The sequence below is a fragment of the Stegostoma tigrinum genome, chromosome 1 (assembly GCF_030684315.1).
Source record: "Stegostoma tigrinum isolate sSteTig4 chromosome 1, sSteTig4.hap1, whole genome shotgun sequence".
Lineage (NCBI taxonomy): Eukaryota > Metazoa > Chordata > Chondrichthyes > Orectolobiformes > Stegostomatidae > Stegostoma > Stegostoma tigrinum.
This window is the reverse complement of record NC_081354.1, coordinates 89,763,647-89,783,062: the sequence shown is the minus strand read 5'-3', so window position 1 is coordinate 89,783,062 and position 19,416 is coordinate 89,763,647. Positions and strand designations below refer to the sequence as shown.

At 41.1% G+C, this 19,416-nt stretch overlaps 1 protein-coding gene across 3 annotated transcripts in view; it reads right to left on the bottom strand.

Moving 5' to 3' along the window:
- The window catches only part of stim2b (stromal interaction molecule 2b), a 163,535-nt gene that overhangs the window by 9,971 nt on the left and 134,148 nt on the right, over positions 1-19,416 (bottom strand). For all 3 annotated transcript variants that reach the window (XM_048532391.2, XM_048532408.2, XM_048532398.1), the window contains 3 exons: positions 18,486-18,663; positions 7,675-7,842; positions 7,267-7,367 (listed from right to left, as the gene is read on the bottom strand). In XM_048532391.2, the coding sequence (XP_048388348.1) occupies positions 7,267-7,367; positions 7,675-7,842; positions 18,486-18,663 (447 nt within the window). The remainder of the gene's footprint in view (positions 1-7,266; positions 7,368-7,674; positions 7,843-18,485; positions 18,664-19,416) is intronic.

The following is a 19,416-nucleotide window of genomic DNA, read 5'->3' as shown; positions in this document are numbered from 1 at the left end:
AGGCTGGCACTGAACCTGGGTCCTGGTGCTGTGAGGCAGCAGTTCTGAATACTGAGCCACTATGCCACCCTGAATAGCTCCCCACCATGTCAATGGCAGGGGTACATGGGTGAGGGAGATGGTCAAGGATCAAAATTGGCACGAGACAGAAAGCAAAATAAAGGGCTGCTAAAATTTCTTCTCTAACTAACAACATATTTATAGACGGTACAATAGGTCTTCTTTAAAGCAAAACAGGATAAAATCTCCTCTCTCCTAATTACTTTATAATCTCAAAAAAATTTCCTTAGTTACTAGATCAGGTCTGGTTGCCAATGTAATTTAGGAGGGCAGCTCTTCTATTTACAAATGAATCACCCACAACATAAAGCAACTTGTCAGCTTCCATGTAACACTGATGTCACTGGGTGTTTCGTTTTCTTGCTAAAATGGATCACAGCTTTACTCGGATTCAATTATTTTCATTTTACCCTTTATTAAGAATGCACCATTTGGATCATAGTTCACCGAAGTTTTCAATGAGAAGTTAATTTTAGAGAGTTCAATCAAGAATTAATTCCTCACTAAGAACTGAATTAATCTTCAACATACTTCTCTAGCACAAGTGTTGATCAACTTACTTCATTTAACTGATAAATCTGAGCATTCATATTGACCAGGTATGATTCTTTTTTTCTCAAAACAATGTTGTAGAGTCAGTTTAACTTGAATTTTCAAGAACAGCATGAATATCTGCAACTATATGAACTGCTGCAAGTATAAATTACAAATACTTCTCCGAAGGACCAGGCTCGCCTACAACCAGTAACATGAATGCATTTCAATTTGATCATAATGACGGAAGATCAAAAACACTGAAACAATTCTTTTCCCTTCCAAATTGCTTTCCTGGGGAAGAAACTGCACAAGATCACAGATGTCTGTATCAAGCCAATTATTACTGAAATTTAAATGATATGGTTCTGCTGTCAAAAAGAAATTGGCACAAGACTTGAGCATGTCACAACATTTGTAAATTGTTTGATATATTCCCAAAAAAAGACATTTTCCAGCTGCAATTGCTGAGGTCAATGGAATTTATCAAAATAAGTAATTGAGGACCACTTTTTTTTTTAAATCTACCATGGAATCCAGTACATGAGGTCACTGCAAAGAATTCTAAATCTGAAAAAGCTCAGTCAGACCAGCGCTAGAACCCAAGGACTAATAGCTAGTGATGTGCAGAGCTTAACGGATCATGTAATTGAGTTTAATTTATTCAATCACATTGAAGGGGAAAAAAATTAAAATGAACTGATCAGAGCATACTAACATTAAAAAGATACAAGTTTACATTAAATTAAAATCTAAAATACATAAATAGAAATTAAATAATAAAGGAATTACTAAACATTAAAACAGCAGGAACTGCAGAAGCTTAAAAAGGAGCCCTGAATTTTATCTTAACTTTAACTTAATGAAATAAATAAAAGTTGTTTACAGGATGGTAATGAAGGTTGGTATTTTGCAACATGAGCATGTCAGAGTTTGCAGAGAGCATCACAATCCTGTATAATTACATGTACAATAAGTTACTTAATCAAGAAACTTGAACATGGAACTGCCAAACTAGAGTCCAACATTCAGATACTGCAATCCAAGAAAGGGAGGCATTTTAATAGATTCCAAGCCAGCTGCTGAGATTGAAATTAAAGCATATTATCTTTTGTCAAAGGAGTTTATGGACTCCCTCAAACTTAGACCTCTCCTCCCACATGCAGTATTAGAGGTGCTTTCTGTTTTATATGTGCTCAGACAATTAATAGCTATAACTTATTTCTTGTAAACCTTAAATAAATATATTAGCAAGTTTAATAGTGTGATTCCACTAATATTAGCAAGGCAATCATATATTTTGAGTCAGGGCTCTTACAGTGCATTGATAATGTCCATGTTTCTGCTTACTTGCTTACTTTTATCTAAAAAGGTACAGGATTCATGTTACCTGTGTAGATGAGGGCCAAGTATACAGAGCACGTACAGAAAATGACTATAGTTTTGAGGCTGGCATGGGATGAAATGCAGTGATGAGGAACAGAATAGAGATTAGGTTTGTTCATTCTGTCTATTGCTAGGGTTATGATAAGCTTCTTGCAAATGGAGACAGCTTGGTGATAGGATGGGGAAGATGTAATTTTCACAGTCCACATAGCAACCATCCACAACACGAGGCAGTGGCATAATGGCAATGCCTCTGGATTAGGAACTGAGATCCCCCCCTGTGTTAGCACTGTAGAGAAATAGGACTGAACTCTGCCACAGCTGGTGAAGCAGCTGATAATCTCAATGTAGTGGTAACAACAAAATCCTCGTTGACAGTCGTGATTTTTATAAAAATCTGGTTTACAAATCTCTTTTATAGGGAAGGAAATCCATCATATTTACCAAAATCTGGCCTACGAGTGATTCCAGGCTCTCAGCAATATGGGTAACTCTTAAATGCCCTATAAAATGCTGAGCCAGCCACTCGGTTGTAATATACTGCTCTGAAGTCTAAGAAAAGGAATGAAACCAGACAGAACTGGCATTGATCAAGGCACTAGAAATGTCAACAAAAACAGCCCTGTCAACTCTACAAAGTCTTCACTAACATCTGGAGGACTGATGCCAATATTTGTACAGCTGTCACACAGACTGGTCAATTAACAGCCTGACTATATCATACTCTCAGTATCGCAATTTGCAGACAAATGTCCCAGACGCCACTATCACCTATTCTCACTGACACAGATACACAGGTAATACTTAATATACCATAGGTATGGTTTTGCTCCAAAAGCAGGGCAGGCCCAGCAGTGCCGGCAGAGTGCTGTACAGTCAGTGGGGAAGGACAAGGAAACCTTCCGTTGCTTACCATCTACTGGCTTAATGGGTCAGTATTCCTTCATGTCAACCACCTGGGGACAGCACTGAGTGGCAAGGTTAGGATATCCTCTGGGCGGGAGATTTCAATGTCCAACACCAACTGTAGCTTAGTCACTCCACTAGTAATTTGCGCTGAGTCCTAAAGGGCACAGCTGTCAGACTGGGCCTTTTGCAGCAAGTGAACGAAAAAAAGCACACTGCACTTACCTATCAATCATTTTCCACAGTGCTATCAGTAGGGCTCACCAGCGCAAGCAAGTCCTTGCAAGATAATGTCTTGCCTCCACATTGAGGATACCCTCCATCGTGTTATCATTTTGCTTGATTTGAAACAGTTCTAGCAATTCGAAATGGCATCCAGGCAGTGCTGGGGTTATCAGCAGCAACAGAATTGTATTTACCCACAAACTGTGACTCAATGGCCTGGAATAGTGCCCCCACCTCTACCATTACCTTCAAACCTCAGGGCAATCAACTCTGGTGTAATGAAGAGTACTAGGGTCAATGGCAGAAGCAGCACCAGACTCACCTAAAACTAAGGGGTCAAGCAGGTGAAGCTGAAATTCAAGCTGAATTTACTTGCCAAATAACAGAAATAGCACGCAACAAGCAGGGCTAAGCAATCCCACAGCCAACAGGTTAAATCTGAGCTCAGCAGTTCCTACCACACCCTGCCGTGAAACATAGAGAACAATTACAGAGTAACAACTAAGGAACAGGCCAGTCCACAAACATCACCCATTCACACTCCCCACTCCCCAGCCACCAGCAGCACCCCCCCCACCCCCCGCCCCCCAAACAATGGGGGATCCAGCATATCAGTGCAAATGACAAGGGTGAAGTATTTTCATCCATCAGTTAGAAATGCTAAATGGATAAGGCTGTAAGTCAGAGTGACAATCTGGGTCAAACTATGCAGTGGATCCAAAAGGGGCAACTAATCCACTTGACCTAATAAGCATTATGGAAATCTGGCTGCAGATTGACCAGTATTTCAGACTGGAATGCGAGGTGCATGTAACAAGGGCAATATAGTAATCATGAAAGACTTCAATCTCAGTTTGACTACCAAACCAAATTTGCAGTGCTAGTGTGAAGGGTGAATTTATGGAAATGTATAGCTGATCATTTACTACATGAATTACTTAGGGACCAACTAGGGATCACACTGCTTTAGATCTATCGTTGTGCAGTGAGAAAAGATTAATTAATAACCTTGCAGCAAAAAGAGCCTCCAGGGTAGAACGAATGTCACAAACTTTAAAATCAACTTTGAGATTAATTTGGTGAAATCCAAAATTAGCAACTTGCATCTGAACAAAGCAAATTACATAGGTATGAGGGTCAAATTAAACAAGATTAAAAGATACAACGCCAGATGAACAATGGTAAACATTTTAAAAATTCACAATACACAATAAATACATATTCCCTTTGGAAATAAAAACCCTTGGGAAATGTATCCAACTGTAGCTGGGAAGAGAATTAAAGATAGTAATAGATTGACGAAGAGCTTATTATGTTGTTAAGAACATTAAACACTAATGAGAAGAAGCTCTGAGGACACCTGCTGCATCCAACATGAACAATCACTTAGTAACCCCGCTACTGGCTGAGCTGGCAGAGTCAGGAAGAACAAAGCTAAACAGACTGGGTGTCTGCAACAGAGGGAGAGAGAAAGAAGAGTGAAAAAACTTCTTGACCTTGTCCTCCACCACCCAGCCATCAGAGATGAATCTGCCCATGACAGTACAGTCAGTTCTGCTATTACATATGTTCTAGCAATGCAAATTGACTGATGAATAGGGGAATGCTATTTCTAAACGTGAACTTGTGATGGCTATATGATGATAGGAATAGTGCAGAGTGAGGATGTTGAAGAGCTGCTCGAGTCCCACTGTGAAGACCTCTCTACAGCTGATCTACCACAACTTGTCACTGAGGGGGAAGTGGAAGCTGGAGATGACGATGAAGAAGTCCAGGATGCAGCCCCACGAGGGTTTTCCACTTCTCTTTTATCTTCTATCCTGAGGGAAATTGAGGAGCAGCTGCAGGCCTTAGAGGATGATTACAACGCAGAGCCCAGCAGGGTAACAGTTCATGGAATAAGATCTTAATTGGCACCCAATGAACAGCATCTTCATGAAAGAAGAAAAAGGGCAAAGCAGCAAAAACTGGATGTCTTTTTTATGCCAATCCCCAAGAAACAGTCAGACGACAATGAACCACAGCTATCCACTTCTGGATTATCTGATTTTCATCCTAACCCTGCAACCACAAATGCAACCGAAGGTGATGATGATGATGATGACCCTCAGTTCCTGCATTAACAGAGCAGCCACAAACCTCCTCCGCCATCAAGTCACCTTGACATTTTTTCCTGGTAAGGTATCAAATTTATTTTTATTTTTATTTCATTATTATTGAACATTTATTGAAACAGTGCTATCCTTTGTGTTAGGCTTTGGAGTGATTTTTCTTGAGCGATTTTGAGTGGCAATTTTTGGCGGTCTGCCCCTAACCCCACTTTTCCCATAGGCCCCGTTATTTCTATGGCACGGTTTTCTGTAACACGATGTTGCACAGGAACACAACTATCATATTACAGCAAAACCAACTGCACTGACTGAAGTGACCACCACAAAATGTCTGTGGAGACAAATTCCAGTCCCTCCACACGCCCTCCATTGTGCTGTCCAACAATACCAGTGTGCAATACTGGATAGATTTCAAGCAGATTGAGAGACTTGAAAAATGGCGTCTATGACATGCCATGGGTCATCAACCACAGTATTACTGTATTCAACCACAATCTGTGACCTCACTGCCTGGCATATCCACCACTCTAACACCACCATCAACATACGGGCAATACACCCAACTCCAATGAAGAGTGCAAGAGGCATGCCTGAAGTAGCACCAGGCATATGTAGAAATCAGGTGAAGTTAGGATCACTTGTGTGCCAAAAAACAGCAGCAGCAACTGGTGGACAGCGCTAAGTGATCCCAACCAATAGATCCGATCTATGTTCTACAGTTGTGTTACATTGAGTTGTAAATGGTGGTGGTCAACTCACTAGGGAAGGAAGTTCCACAAACAACCCCTCCTCAACGAAAGGGCAGCCCAGCAACTCGGTGCAAAAGGCAAAGCTCAAGAATTTACAACCATTTTGAACCAAAAGTATTGACTGGATACCTCAGTTCACCCTGAATTCTATCTGAGGTCCCCACATCGCAGATGACAGTCTTCAGAAATCATGTGCAACAAACCTGTTAGAGTGGTCTCAGATTTCAGTCATCAGATGGGTAGCGGTGAACTTGATACAAGGACAGTCACACCTCCACAGGAGATGGCAGTGAAATGAGCCAGACAGCAGGGAATTAAAGAGGGAAGAGAGTGACCACTGGACATAAAGGAAATGTAATTTATGGAAAGGTGGGAAGATGAGTGATGTCAACCTAATTCTTTGCACTCTCCAATGCATATTCTTGCATTCCAGTAGGGTTGCCTGTACCATCAACTGTAACCTTGCAACCCACTCTAAGAGAAAGCGGAAATCTCAGTTTGCTCCATTACATCTTCCATGTGCACTCTCCACTAGCACAAACACATTCACCTCGGTCATTAGAGTTGTGATCACAATCTGGTCAGCACTTTACACAAGCGTGGGGCCAGCCAATGAGAGCCATTACAATTAAGGGATCTGACAGAGGACTGTTAGAAGCTGATGCTGGGGGTCTGATCACAGCTACATGAAATCTAATGGAGGTGCAGTGAGTGACAGGGGATAATTTGGCAGATATGTTAGTGGCTACAGACAATCAGTTACATATTAAGCCATTTGGCTGCCATGTCTCAGGTGTGAGAGCGCTTGCCTTCTTCCCAAAGAGATTGATGATTGTCATGGAGAGGTAGGCTCAGCAAGCCTCTCAGTGGCTGCCAGATACTTGCTGTAGCTCTGAACACGTACTCTATACAACATAGTCTAGGTGCAAGGAGATGAGGCATCTGGAACTCCCTTAGTCTTGGTCACCTTAATCATGTGTAATCAATGGGGTTGTTGTTGGGACTTTGTTGGCAGGTTGCAAGCCTGTACAGGTCTTGAAATGTCAATATTAATCTCAGCCGATCTCCTGGTCTTGTTTATGACCATCTTACTCTTTCACCTTTATCAATGTGACCATCAAGGTTTACTCCTAGAAGGTTTAGAAGCATTTTATCACCATTTCAGCCATTACAGAAAATGCAATATCCTCACTTACACTTAACACATATGCAAGATCCAATGCAGAGAAAACTTACAGCACGATCAATTAAATCGAACAGTAAAAGAATATTTAGTAAGGCAATGAGAATCTTACTTTGCTCCCAGGATTTTGTGATCAACCTCATCCAGAGAGGAACTGTGAGCCACATGGAATGTTCCAAATACTGTGCTACGCTTCTTCTTAATCTTCTCTGCCTAAAAAAAAAGCAGTCAAATTATATTACAGTCTCCAATAAGCCATATGAAAGTAATTTAAATTTTCACTGTACAAATAAATTACATAATACTGAGTCGGTCAATCACAGTTCATTGCTCATGAGTTGTCCAGTTAATTATTATAAAATAAACAAAATAAGTTAATTTCTACAGTGCTTATGAATGGTCTACTTTCTTCTAAATTATTACAAACAGCACGTTGTCACTGAACTAAAGAACAATTTGATTGCATTTCACATGTCTGCTTGAAGAAGTCACTAATGATTGTGCCTAATGTTACACTTACCTCCTCTTTTACAGCATTGAGTTGTAATTCAGCACTATGTTTCTTAATATTGTAATATTGAACCTCTACTTCATGAGTAAGCTGCAACCATTTCTGCAAAGTTTCTGGCAGTGCCCAGGCACTGCGAACCTCCAACTCCTTTTCTGCATTCTTCAGTGCCACACGAACCTACCAACCATACATTAAACTGGTTACAAAATTGAAAAAGTTCTCAATTTTATTAAAGTAAAACCGAACGTGCCCCTTATATCATTTTCAGTCACTTGTGCTCACCGTTCATTAAGTTTGACAACCGTGAAAGGAGATGTCAACATTTTGTTTATTGAATTTCTTGCTTCTGAACTACCAGCAAGTTAAAAAGAAATTGTGCAGTATGTTTGAGACAAAGGAAGAAAAAATGCATTTCCCTGCAGCACAATGCTGTGGATGAAAAAATATAATACTAAAAAGAAATTGGAAATATTGAGACAGAAAAGACTCTATCAAACAGAAGCTTTTTAAAGCTACGAAAAGGATTTTAATAGAGAGAATGGAAAAGGACAATTTTCTATGTCAGGCCAGTTGAGGATGATAGGTGCTACAATGTACTCAATTTAGAAAACACTTTGTCTGTTCCCATATACGTTTGTCGTTTGCCTCGATAAAATACTGTTCTTGGGTACTGTGGACTGAAATCCAAAGTAATCTTGAAATTAATCATGTTGAAGTCACTGACCTGTGCAATGTCTCCCAGGTTCTATCTGCTATCGAAATGCTATCAGCTCATTTCATACAAGTCAGAGTGAGGATTACCTCTTCTCAGTTTCCAAATAAATTGGAAAAGAGAGCACTAACCAGCTCTGGCTCTAAGCAATTTGGACATTCCAATTTATATTTGTTTTATTGAAATCATCCATTAATACAGTCTGTTAATAAATTTAATTGAAAGAATAAATATGGCAAAAGACCCTTCAGCCCAACGCACCCACACCGAACTAGTTTTCTGAACTGAACTGTCCACTGCTTGTATTTGGCCCATATCCGTCAAAACCTTTCCTAACCATGTCTCTGCTCAAATGTCTTAAATGTCTTGAGTGTACACACCTCTACCACTCCCTATGGCAGCTCGGTCCGTATATGCACCATCCACGGTGTGAAAAGTTGCCCTTATGTCCCTTTTAAATCTTTCCCCTCTCACTTTAAACCTCTGCCCTCTAGTTTTGAACTCAACTATCCTGGGGAAAATATTTCAGCTGTTCAAGTTATCTGTGCCCCTCAATTTTATAAACTTCTATAAAAGTCACGCCTCTGCCTCCTGCACTGCAGGGGAAAAAAAAAGTCCCTGAGCCTATCCAGCCTCTTCCTATAACTCAAACTGTGCAGTCCTGGTGTCATCCTTGTCAACCTTTTCTGCACTCTTTCCAGTTTAATAACATTCATCTTATGGCAGGGCAACTGGAATTGTACACAGTACTCCAAATGTGACCGTACCAACATCTTGTACAGCCATAACATGATATCCTAACTCCTGTACTCAATGCTCTGACTGATGAAGGCAAGCGTCTTCACCACCTCCCTGTATGCCTGTAACACCAGTTAATAGGAACTAGGTACTTGCACCTCTAGGTCTCCCTGTTTGACAACACTTCCCAGGTACCTACCATTAACTGTCTTAAGTCCTGCCCTGGTTTGTCTTACCAAAATGCAACACCTTGTATTTATCTGTATTAAACCCCATCTGCCATTCCTCTGCCCACTGGCTTAGTTAATACAGATCCTGTTGTACTCAGATAACCTTCTTCAATGCCCACTAGACTGCCAATTTTGGTGTCATCCATAAGCTTACTAACCATGCCTCCTATATTCTCATCAAAATCATTTATATAAATGATGAACAACAGTGGACCCAGCACCTATCCTAGTGTCACACCACTGGTCACAGGTCTCCAGTTTGAAAAACAACCCTCTACCACCACGTTCTGTCTCCCTACTGTCAAGCCTATACTGTATCCATTTTTCCAGTTGTCCCTGGATCCCATGTGACTTAACCTTACTAAGCAGCCTACTACGCTCAGTTTGCAACAAACAACTGCACCTCCCAGTCGCAAACCATTTCCACTCCCCCTCCCATTCTTTTGATGACATGTCCATCATGGGCCTCCTGCAGTGCCACAATGATGCCACCCGAAGGTTGCAGGAACAGCAACTCATATTCCGCCTGGGAACCCTGCAGCCATATGGTATCAATGTGGACTTCACCAGTTTCAAAATCTCCCCTTCCCCCACCGCATCCCAAAACCAGCCCAGTTCGTCCCCTCCCCCCACTGCACCACACAACCAGCCCAGCTCTTCTCCTCCACCCACTGCATCCCAAAACCAGTCCAACCTGTCTCTGCCTCCCTAACCTGTTCTTCCTCTCACCCATCCCTTCGTCCCACCCCAAGCCGCACCTCCATCTCCTACCTACTAACCTCATCCCACCTCCTTGACCTGTCCGTCTTCCCTGGACTGACCTATCCCCTCCCTACCTCCCCACCTATACTCTCTCCACCTATCTTCTTTTCTCTCCATCTTCGGTCCGCCTCCCCCTCTCTCCCTTTTTATTTCAGAACCCTCACCCCTTCCCTCTCTCTGATGAAGGGTCTAGGCCCGAAACGTCAGTTTTTGTGCTCCTGAGATGCTGCTTGGCCTGCTGTGTTCATCCAGCCTCACATTTTATTAGCCTACTATGTGGAACTCTAACAAAGGCCTTGCTAAAGTCCATATAGGCAACAACTAGCCGTTTCCCTTCATCTATCTTCTGCATCACTTCAGTCCTCAACCAATCCTTGCCTTTTCAAATGCATGTAGATCCTGTTTCTAAGACTCCCCTCCAGCAACTTACCTACCACTGACATTAGGCTCACCAGTCTGTAGTTCCCTGGCTTTTCCTTGCAGCCTTTCTTATGTAATGGCGCATTAGCCACCCTCCAGTCTTCCAGCATCTCATCTATGGCTGATGATGATACAAGTATCTCTACTAGGGGCCCCGCAATTTCTTTCTTAGGTTCCCACAATGTCCTAGGAAACGCTTGATCAGGTCCTGGAGATTTATCTACTTTTATGTGTTTTAAGACGTTCAGCACCTCCTCTTCTGTAATGTGGACTCTTTTTCAAGACATCATTATTTATATCCCCAAATTCCCTAGCTTCCATATCTTTCTCCATAGTAAACACTAATGCAAAATATTCATTTAGTATCTCATTAATTAGGTAGATTTGTGGTTGTGATTGTTGATATTGATGTGAACTATTTGTTTCGGATTGTTTCCATGCTGCACGACTCTGTGACTCTATTTACTGGTCACTGCCACAAGGTCAGAATCCTGCAAAATGCTTCTCAAGGACAATGTAGTTACACCTTCATTACGAGGCTCAAGAACAAAGCCCACGAAAAATATATCTCAATGATAACCAGAAACGACAGTGAATTTCAGACTTGCAAAAGCCCACAGACTTTGAAGAAAAGAAACCAAGTCTTATATCTGGGCCATGTCTTCAGTTAGCCAGGTCCCAAGGTAGACAGTGGCTAGTGGGAATGTCATAAAACAAATAATCCAGAATCCCAGACAAATGTTCTGGTGACATGGGTTCAAATCCAACCTTGGCAAATAGTGAAATTTCAATTGAATAAAAAGACTCAGAGATAAAAAGCTGGTCTGGTAGCAACCATGTAATCACTGACAATTTTGTAAAATCACATCCATCATAGATTAGTAGAGGTTTTATATTACGGAAAGAGGCCCTTCAGCCCACCACGTCCATGTCAGTCATCAAATATCCATCTATTTTAATCCCACTTTCCAACATTTGACCCTGTAGCCTTCCATGCTATGGCACATCATGTACTCCACTAAACAGTTCTTAAGTGTCTTAAGGGGTCCTGTTTCCACCACCATTTTAGGCAGTGAGTTCCAGACACCCACAACCCCTCAGTTTTTGCTCAAATTCCCTCAAAACCTTCTGCATCTTACATTAAAACGGTGCCCCTGGTTATTGAATCCTCTACTAACGCGAAAAGTTTCTCCCCACCCATCCTGTCTATGCCCCTCAGAACCCCAGAGATGTATGCCACAGTCAGATTCCCTGCCCCCAACTGCCATCTGCCTTCTCTGCTCCCCCAGCCTATCTAGACCCTCTTCATAGCTGGATCGCTCCAACCCAGGGCAACATTCCTGGTGAATCTCTTCTGCACGACTCCCCAGTTCAAAGGCATCCTTTCTTTAGTTTAGCAACAAGAGCTGCACACAATACTTCAGCTGTGACTTCTAAGGGTCCTACCATACGACGTGTATTCCCTTGTCTTGTTAGGCTTCCAAAATGTATCACCTCATAACTTTCAGGGTTAGATTCCATTTGTTTCTGTTCTGCCCAGCTAACCATCCCATCTATGCCGTACTAAGGTAGGGAGTTTATGCATGGAGGCAGAGGAAGCGAGTGAAGTTCTTAATATGAGTACTTCACATTAGCATTCACCAAAAAGTCGCAACACATGTGGATAGGACGATAAAAGGCGGCACACGGCAAGCTTGCTTTCATCAGCTGGGGCATTGAGTAAAAAAGTCAGGAAATCATGTTGCAGCTGTACAAAACTTTAATTAGACCAAATTTGGAGTATTGCGTGCAGTTCTGGTTGCCACACAACAGGAAGGATGTGGAGGCTTTGGAGAGGGTGCAAAATGGATTTACCAGGAAGTTACCTGGATTGGAGTATATTTGGTACAAGCAGAAGTTTGACAAACTTGACTGTTTCTATTACAGCATCAGAGGCTCGGGGAGACCTAGTAGAAGCATATAAAATTATGACAGGTGTGGAGAGGGTTGATATTCAGTCTTTTTCAAGTTCCACACATATGGCCTATTTGTATAGTAACAATGACATCACATTCTGATGTTTTACTCAACACCCTCATCTCAACAAACTTACTCACAAACCTCCTTGTTTTAAAATAAATGCCATCCAACCTTGCCATGCTCCCTTGTGCTACATTTGGACTGCTTTCTTAACAAACTCAATTTTTCTTCTGTACATCTCTGTGCGTCACTCCCCTGCTCTGCCTCCATATCCTATCCCAGTAATTTAAATTAGTTCAAACCCACACCAACTGCATAAGCGAACCACCTAGCAAAAATGTTGATCCCATTCCTTTAGAGAAGGAAATCTGGTATCCTTACTTGGTCTGGACTACATGAGACACCAAACCACAGCAGTTCACTTTTAACTTTTGATTTCCGAAGAAGGGTCCTGACCTGAAACATCGACTTTCCTGCTCTTCTAATGCTGCCTGATCTGCTGTGTTCCTTCAGTTCTGCACCGTGTTATCTCCGACTCCAGCATCTGCAGTTCTTGCTATCTCACGTTTAACTGCCCTCTGAGTGATTAGGGATGGATACTAAATACCCAGTGATTCCCATAACAAAATTAAAAATAACTCTGGAATTCCCTAACCCTAAACGATCTACGCCTTTATGTTGCATTCCACTTCTCAGAGGCTCCTTAGAAACGACCTCATTGACCAAACCTTTCATCATCTGACTTAATATCTCAAGCAACTCGGCAACCTTGGATGACTTTAATCTTCACTTGGATTGAATAAGTCAGACTGACAGAAGTGGTGTCGAAGGTAAGTCCATGGAGGGCTCTTGGGGCAGTTCTTAAAGTGAACATCCAAGTACCAACCAGGGATCTAGGCCTGATAGTGTGCAATGATGCAGAATTAATTAATGATCTCACAGTAAAGGTTTCTTTTGGAAAAGTGATCATAATACAATAAAATTTCATTTTCAGACGTGGGTGAGAATTGAGGGTCTAAAATAAGTTACGTAAACTCAATTGCAGGTAATCATGAGGCAACGAGGTCAGATTTGCCTAAAGCTAAGGCAATACAGAAACTGTGGCAGGTTATTTAAGAAGCTGTCTGTAACTGTTAATAAAGATACAGCCCATGTTGGGAGGCGGACAGACAATAAAAAGGATGCACTATGGCTGATTAAGGAATTTCAACACCACACAGACATAACACAAAATGTTTTGCCACTAACAGGGTGCTATTGTCAAGCCAAAAAGACATCTTCCTACTGCACAAATGAGTAATATGGTACATGTTGTTGTGATGCTAAGTACGTAGATTCTAAATCCCAAAGACTTGCCCAAAGTACCAAACAGCATATCCCTATAGCTGGGATTTTAAAAAGTAGAAACCTTGAACAAATATTTTGTAGCTATTGTTTTTGTCTGATGTCAATGCATAAGACAGAAAATTACCAAGATTAATTTTCACCATTAAAAGCTGTTACTAGCAGAGTGCCATGGGGATCAGTGCTGGGGCCTTAACTGTTCAGAATCTACATCAATCACTTCAAAGATGGGACCAAAACTATGGTTTCCAAAATTGGAGATTATAAGAGAGTAGGACAGTCAGTTGTAAAGAGGACAAAAAGTCTAAAAAGAGATTTAGATAGCTTTAGTGAGTAGAAAACAAATGGCAGATGGAATATGACGCGGAAAAACGTGAACTTGTTCATTTTGAGAGGAAGCAGCATTTTATTTGAATGGAGGGAGATGGCACAATTCAAAGGTACAGGGGAATATGCGTGTCCAGGTACATCAATCGCAAAGTTACTGTGCTGGTGCAGCAAAGTGATTAAGAAGGCAAACTGATTAATGGTCCATAGTGCAACAGAAATGGAGGCATTCAAAAGTCAAGAAATTTTGCTGCTACTTATTACAGGACCTTAATTAGATCACTGGGTATGATTTTGGTCTCTCTACTCCAGGAAGGGTCAACTGCAATAGAAGTTCAGAGAAGGTTCACTCAAATGATTCCTGGTATGAAGGAGTTGTCTTACGAGATAGGATTGAGCAGGTTTGGCCTGAATCCATGACTAGAAAGACAGACTATCTTATTTATACATACAAAGTTCTGTGAATACGTCACAGGGTGGATACCACTTCTGTAGAACGTTGCATCTAGGGAATGCATTTTAAAACAGAGGTAAGTAGCATTTTTTCTCTCTCTTTCTCTCTGATTCAGTGATCTGTAGAATTCTCTTCCGCAGAGAGCTGTGAAAGCTGTGTCTTTGAACACAGTCAAGGGAGAGTTTGAATGATTTTTGATTGGAATGGGAGACAAATAGGGAAGTGCAGCTGAGGCCCCAATCGCATCAGCCATCAAAAGGTAGGAAAGGCTACGGGAGAATGCAGCAGAATTCCCAGTTCTTCTGTTCTAGGGTCACATTTTATTTTAGTGGTCCAGTCAATGGCTTACATTAAAACTGCTACACTGATGATGTTACCTAGGATGGTGACGAAACGTCTGAAAACTAACCTTCCAGCTCAGCGAGCAAACTCACATCCAGAACCTCAACCTGAGCTACAAATCTTCTCAATACGTTATTACTGTTGCTGGTTTTAAAGAAGATTTTAAAAACAGAAGAAACAAAAGGGGTTTAAGAGAGGATTCCAAGGAATAGCCTTGACATCTGAAGGTAAAGCTGCTAATAACAGGGAAAACCAAACTGCTGGTGCACAGAAGCTGGAACCAGAAGAACTTAGAATTCAGTGGGGAAGAAGCTTGTGCAACTGCAAGTAATACAGAAATACGTGGGAAACATTCATGACAAGGCAATGCCAACTTTTACAAACCTACTTCAGCCAAACCAGCTGAGTAAATGGAACAGAATATTATTAGGCTTAAGTTTTAATTAAATGATCCTGATCAGCAGAATTTTTTAAACTACTGAGAAAATTATTGGTGCAATACGCACATTAACCCGTGTGTGTAATCTGAAGATACATTTAGAAGTCGTTCACACAAAATAAAATAGATATTTTCGTAAATTTTCTATATGACTTCCAAAATGTATCCTAGTCAAATTCTTATTTCAGATTGCTACATGTTCTAATCAACAGGCAAGCTACACTATTCACATTTGGACAACTGGAAAACTGGCTCGCTTCTTCGTTAAAATTACAACAGACCTACAAAGATTGTAATGTTTTCCTGTATTACTATGTCTGACTAAATGATTAATGAAAAACAGCATACATCATAAATTTAAAAGCACCATCTATTTAGGTCACCTTGTCACAGCTCTCCAGAAGATTTTATCTCAACGTACAGTTTTAGTATTTCATCCAGATTCGCAGTGTAGTGAACTTAAGGCAACCTCAGAAACAATCATCCACATGTGGAAGTACGAGATCCTGCCCAGCCTTTCTGGGAGTCTTGTGGCGTAGTGGTAGTGTCCCTACCTCTGACTCAGAAGGTCCAGGTTCAAGTCGCACCAGTTTCAAAAGTGTGTCATAACGTCTCTGAATAGGTTGATTAAAAACGCCTAGAACTCCTCACTTTCTCCCACCTTGCTTGAATTAAGTTCTGTTGTAGAAGACCCAACCTCCAGCTCTGTGTGGCCCATTACTGAGAGTGTGACTGTTTATCCAGTCGGTTTGCTTGCCTCTTTCTCATCCTGCCTGGACAGAAGATAACTGCACTCCTGGCAGGATCAGGCTGTCAATTAGTGACCACTTAAGGGCCTTATCCCACTAGGTTGCAACTACCTCAATTCCAGGCGGGACAGAGATGACTGGATATCCAGCTGAGCAGTCTTTATCCCTAGATTTATATTATCCTGGGCATGACCAAGGGGGCAGGACTCAAGGTCAGGGGTGTGGCTTCTGAGTGCAACACTGTAGCCACATTAAGATATTACTGTTACAAGAACAAGTCAGAGGCCGTCCCCATCGACAAGGTATCAGTCAAGATTTTGACGGAATGCTTCCCAATCGCCTGGACGGATGCAGCTCCAAAAACACTTAAAATGCCAAACACACTCCAGAACAAAGCAACCTGTTTGTTTGCACCCCATCCACCATCAGCAACATTCACTCTATTCACCACCGATGCACAATGACAGCAGTATGTACCATCAGCAAGGTGTACTGCAGTAGCGCCCCTAAGTTCCTTTCACCCACCACCTAGAAGGACAAAAGCAGCTGTTGCATAGCAAAACCACCACCTGCCAGCTCCCCTTCAAGCAAAATACCAATGCTGATTTGGAGCTCCACTGTTACAGAGTCGAATTCCTGGAACATTGTTCTTAGCAGCACTGTGGTAGTCTCTACACCACAAGGACCACAGCAGCTCATGGTGGCAACTAACTCAGCATCATCGTCACAACAGCAACTAGGGATGAACATTCATTGCTGGCCTAGGCAGTGACACCCACATCTCATGAATGAGGGAAAAAAACAAAAGAGAGAGAGGAGGAAAGCGTGAAATAAGAAGCAGACAATGACACCCAAGCTGGAAGAAAACAAAAGGCACAAAGATAGAATTCGAGGGGGCAAGAGGTCTGTGTGGATACATGATTGCTGGTTTAGAGCAGTTTAGCAATTGATCTGGGCTGGCATTGTAAAATTTGTACAAAAGTAATCTTAACATCCCTGAAATGGTATGTGATTTCAATGGTATTCCTGGATGAATTCGAAGGGTGTCTCTGAGCACTATGCATTGTCACAAAGCTCTCTATCAACATTCTTAATCTTTGACCACTATATTATAGACTAGATCGCTGACGACTGGGAATGGAGCTATTCGAATCACTTATCGCACTGCAATAACCTATAATTAGTTCTTCTCTTGATGTATAATCAATGTTTCACAGTTGAGGTAATGACTGAATACCACATTGAGTTCAATAAAATTAACAAACAGAAAAAGATACAGAAAACTTTCCCTGTGTTTCATGCCATGGTACTGCATTATAAAAAAGTTCACAGTGGAAAACGACTATCTTTACACTCACAACGACAACAGGTCAACTTATCATCGCTTGCCTGGGAAGGCTGACTGTGGCTCGTTTCCCCAACAACGTGGTCCCAAGGAACTTCTACAATCCAAAATGCTAGTTTCAAAATACTATTTCAATGGAGTTATCTTACATAATATATCCCACTTGGGACTATTACTGGAAATCTGGATTGAGATGTGATTCAACCCATGAACAGAAAGAGAACAAAATGCTGTCATGTAGCAATGAAAAGTCCTACACTTGGGGTCACTTTAATCTTTACAGCCTGAGCAGTTTCCTGATGGAGCAGACTGGTCACCTCCTTAAAAAAAATACCAGTTTTCAAGATATCACAGGGAACCGATCAGGCTAAAATTGGGATAAATTATGTCTGCTGACAGCCATTTATTCTGATGTAAGCAATGGATGCGTACAGTGAAAAAAGAAGAATCTAATATTTCATAAGAAAATGCACAGTATGTTTTTGAAAATTTCCACAAATTGTCAAGTTTATTTTCAGCCTCAGATTTTTAAAAGGAAAAGTTGAGCTCGTTTTTAAGTGCTCAGCTAAAGAAACAATGATGTGCATTTTCGCAACCTCAGCATGTCCCAATTTTCCTCACTTTGTCCCGAAAACGATGGCCTGCCTTGGCTTTGTGCTCAACTCCCTGGAGTTGGGGAACTCAAAGAAGCAAACAACCACCTGACCCAGGCAAGTATCTGATCACTGAGCCACGTTAATAGAAAATTCTAACGTGACAATACTAACACAATTTGCTGCTCGAACAATAACCATGCATTTGTCAACTATATCTATTACGTAAAGCTTGTTTTCATGTAGCTGATACCAACTCCACATTTCTTTACGCTCAGCACTTAAAAACAAGCTAAACTTGTTTTTCTTTCAAAAACCTGAGGCTGAAAGCAAACTTGGCAATTTGTGGATACACAGCTTTGGCATACGTAAGGTCTGAAAATGTAAAAATAAGAGGATCTTGTACCTGTACAAGCTCCTCTTCTGCATATTTCAGCCGGCTGAGTTCAGTCTCTGAACCCTCGCGTAATTCTCTCAGACGTTGCGCCTCCCTTTTGGCATCATTTATTTCAGTTTTCATCTTTTGTTCTAAATTTTGCTTTTCCACTTCAACAGTTCGGTTTTCTTCTTGAGCTTTCTGCAGTCTTCGTTAGGGTGAGAAAAATGAAAAACAAAATAAAATGCTGTCTATACATAAACAGTATTAGCAGCTGCTACTTACACATGGCGTGCTCCATGAGGGATTCTATGTTTCCACAGTGGGAAACAGTACAAAATTGGAGATCATGAACTGAGGAGACTTAAGCAGGGTCAGTTCACTGAATCATTATATAATAAGTTTAGTTTAATGCTAAATGACCAGTACAATGTTGTCATAAATCTAACAAGGGAAGAGAATGCAACGGCAGGAAAAAGACACTATCGGGAAGTCGCCTGAATATTACTCTGAAAGCAATATATTCTCCAAATTACGGCAAAGTTCCATTAGGAAGAACCTAATTGGAAGTAGCAGGTTTAACTGGAAATCAAACAATGCTTTTTAAGTGCCCATTTAAAACACTGCAATAGAATTCATGCTGACCTAATTTTGGGCTTAGCAATTGTAAGTTATCATTTAACTCCTTCTTAGCTCGGCCACTACATGACGTTAAACACCCCTGGTTAAACTCCATTTGGCATTTTGTCCAAAAATGGCACCGGCTGTTAAAATAACCATAGTTCAACAGAATTCTAAAACATTCTTGACATAACCTAGCAGACCTTCAAACTGACACAGCAAAAAGTATGTAGAAGCATGAACATTTGGTTATTAAAATGCATTTTATGAACATCTGTCACAAATCAAGGATTTACAGGAATGTATCCCTTCATGACATATAGAGACTTATCTTAAAGAT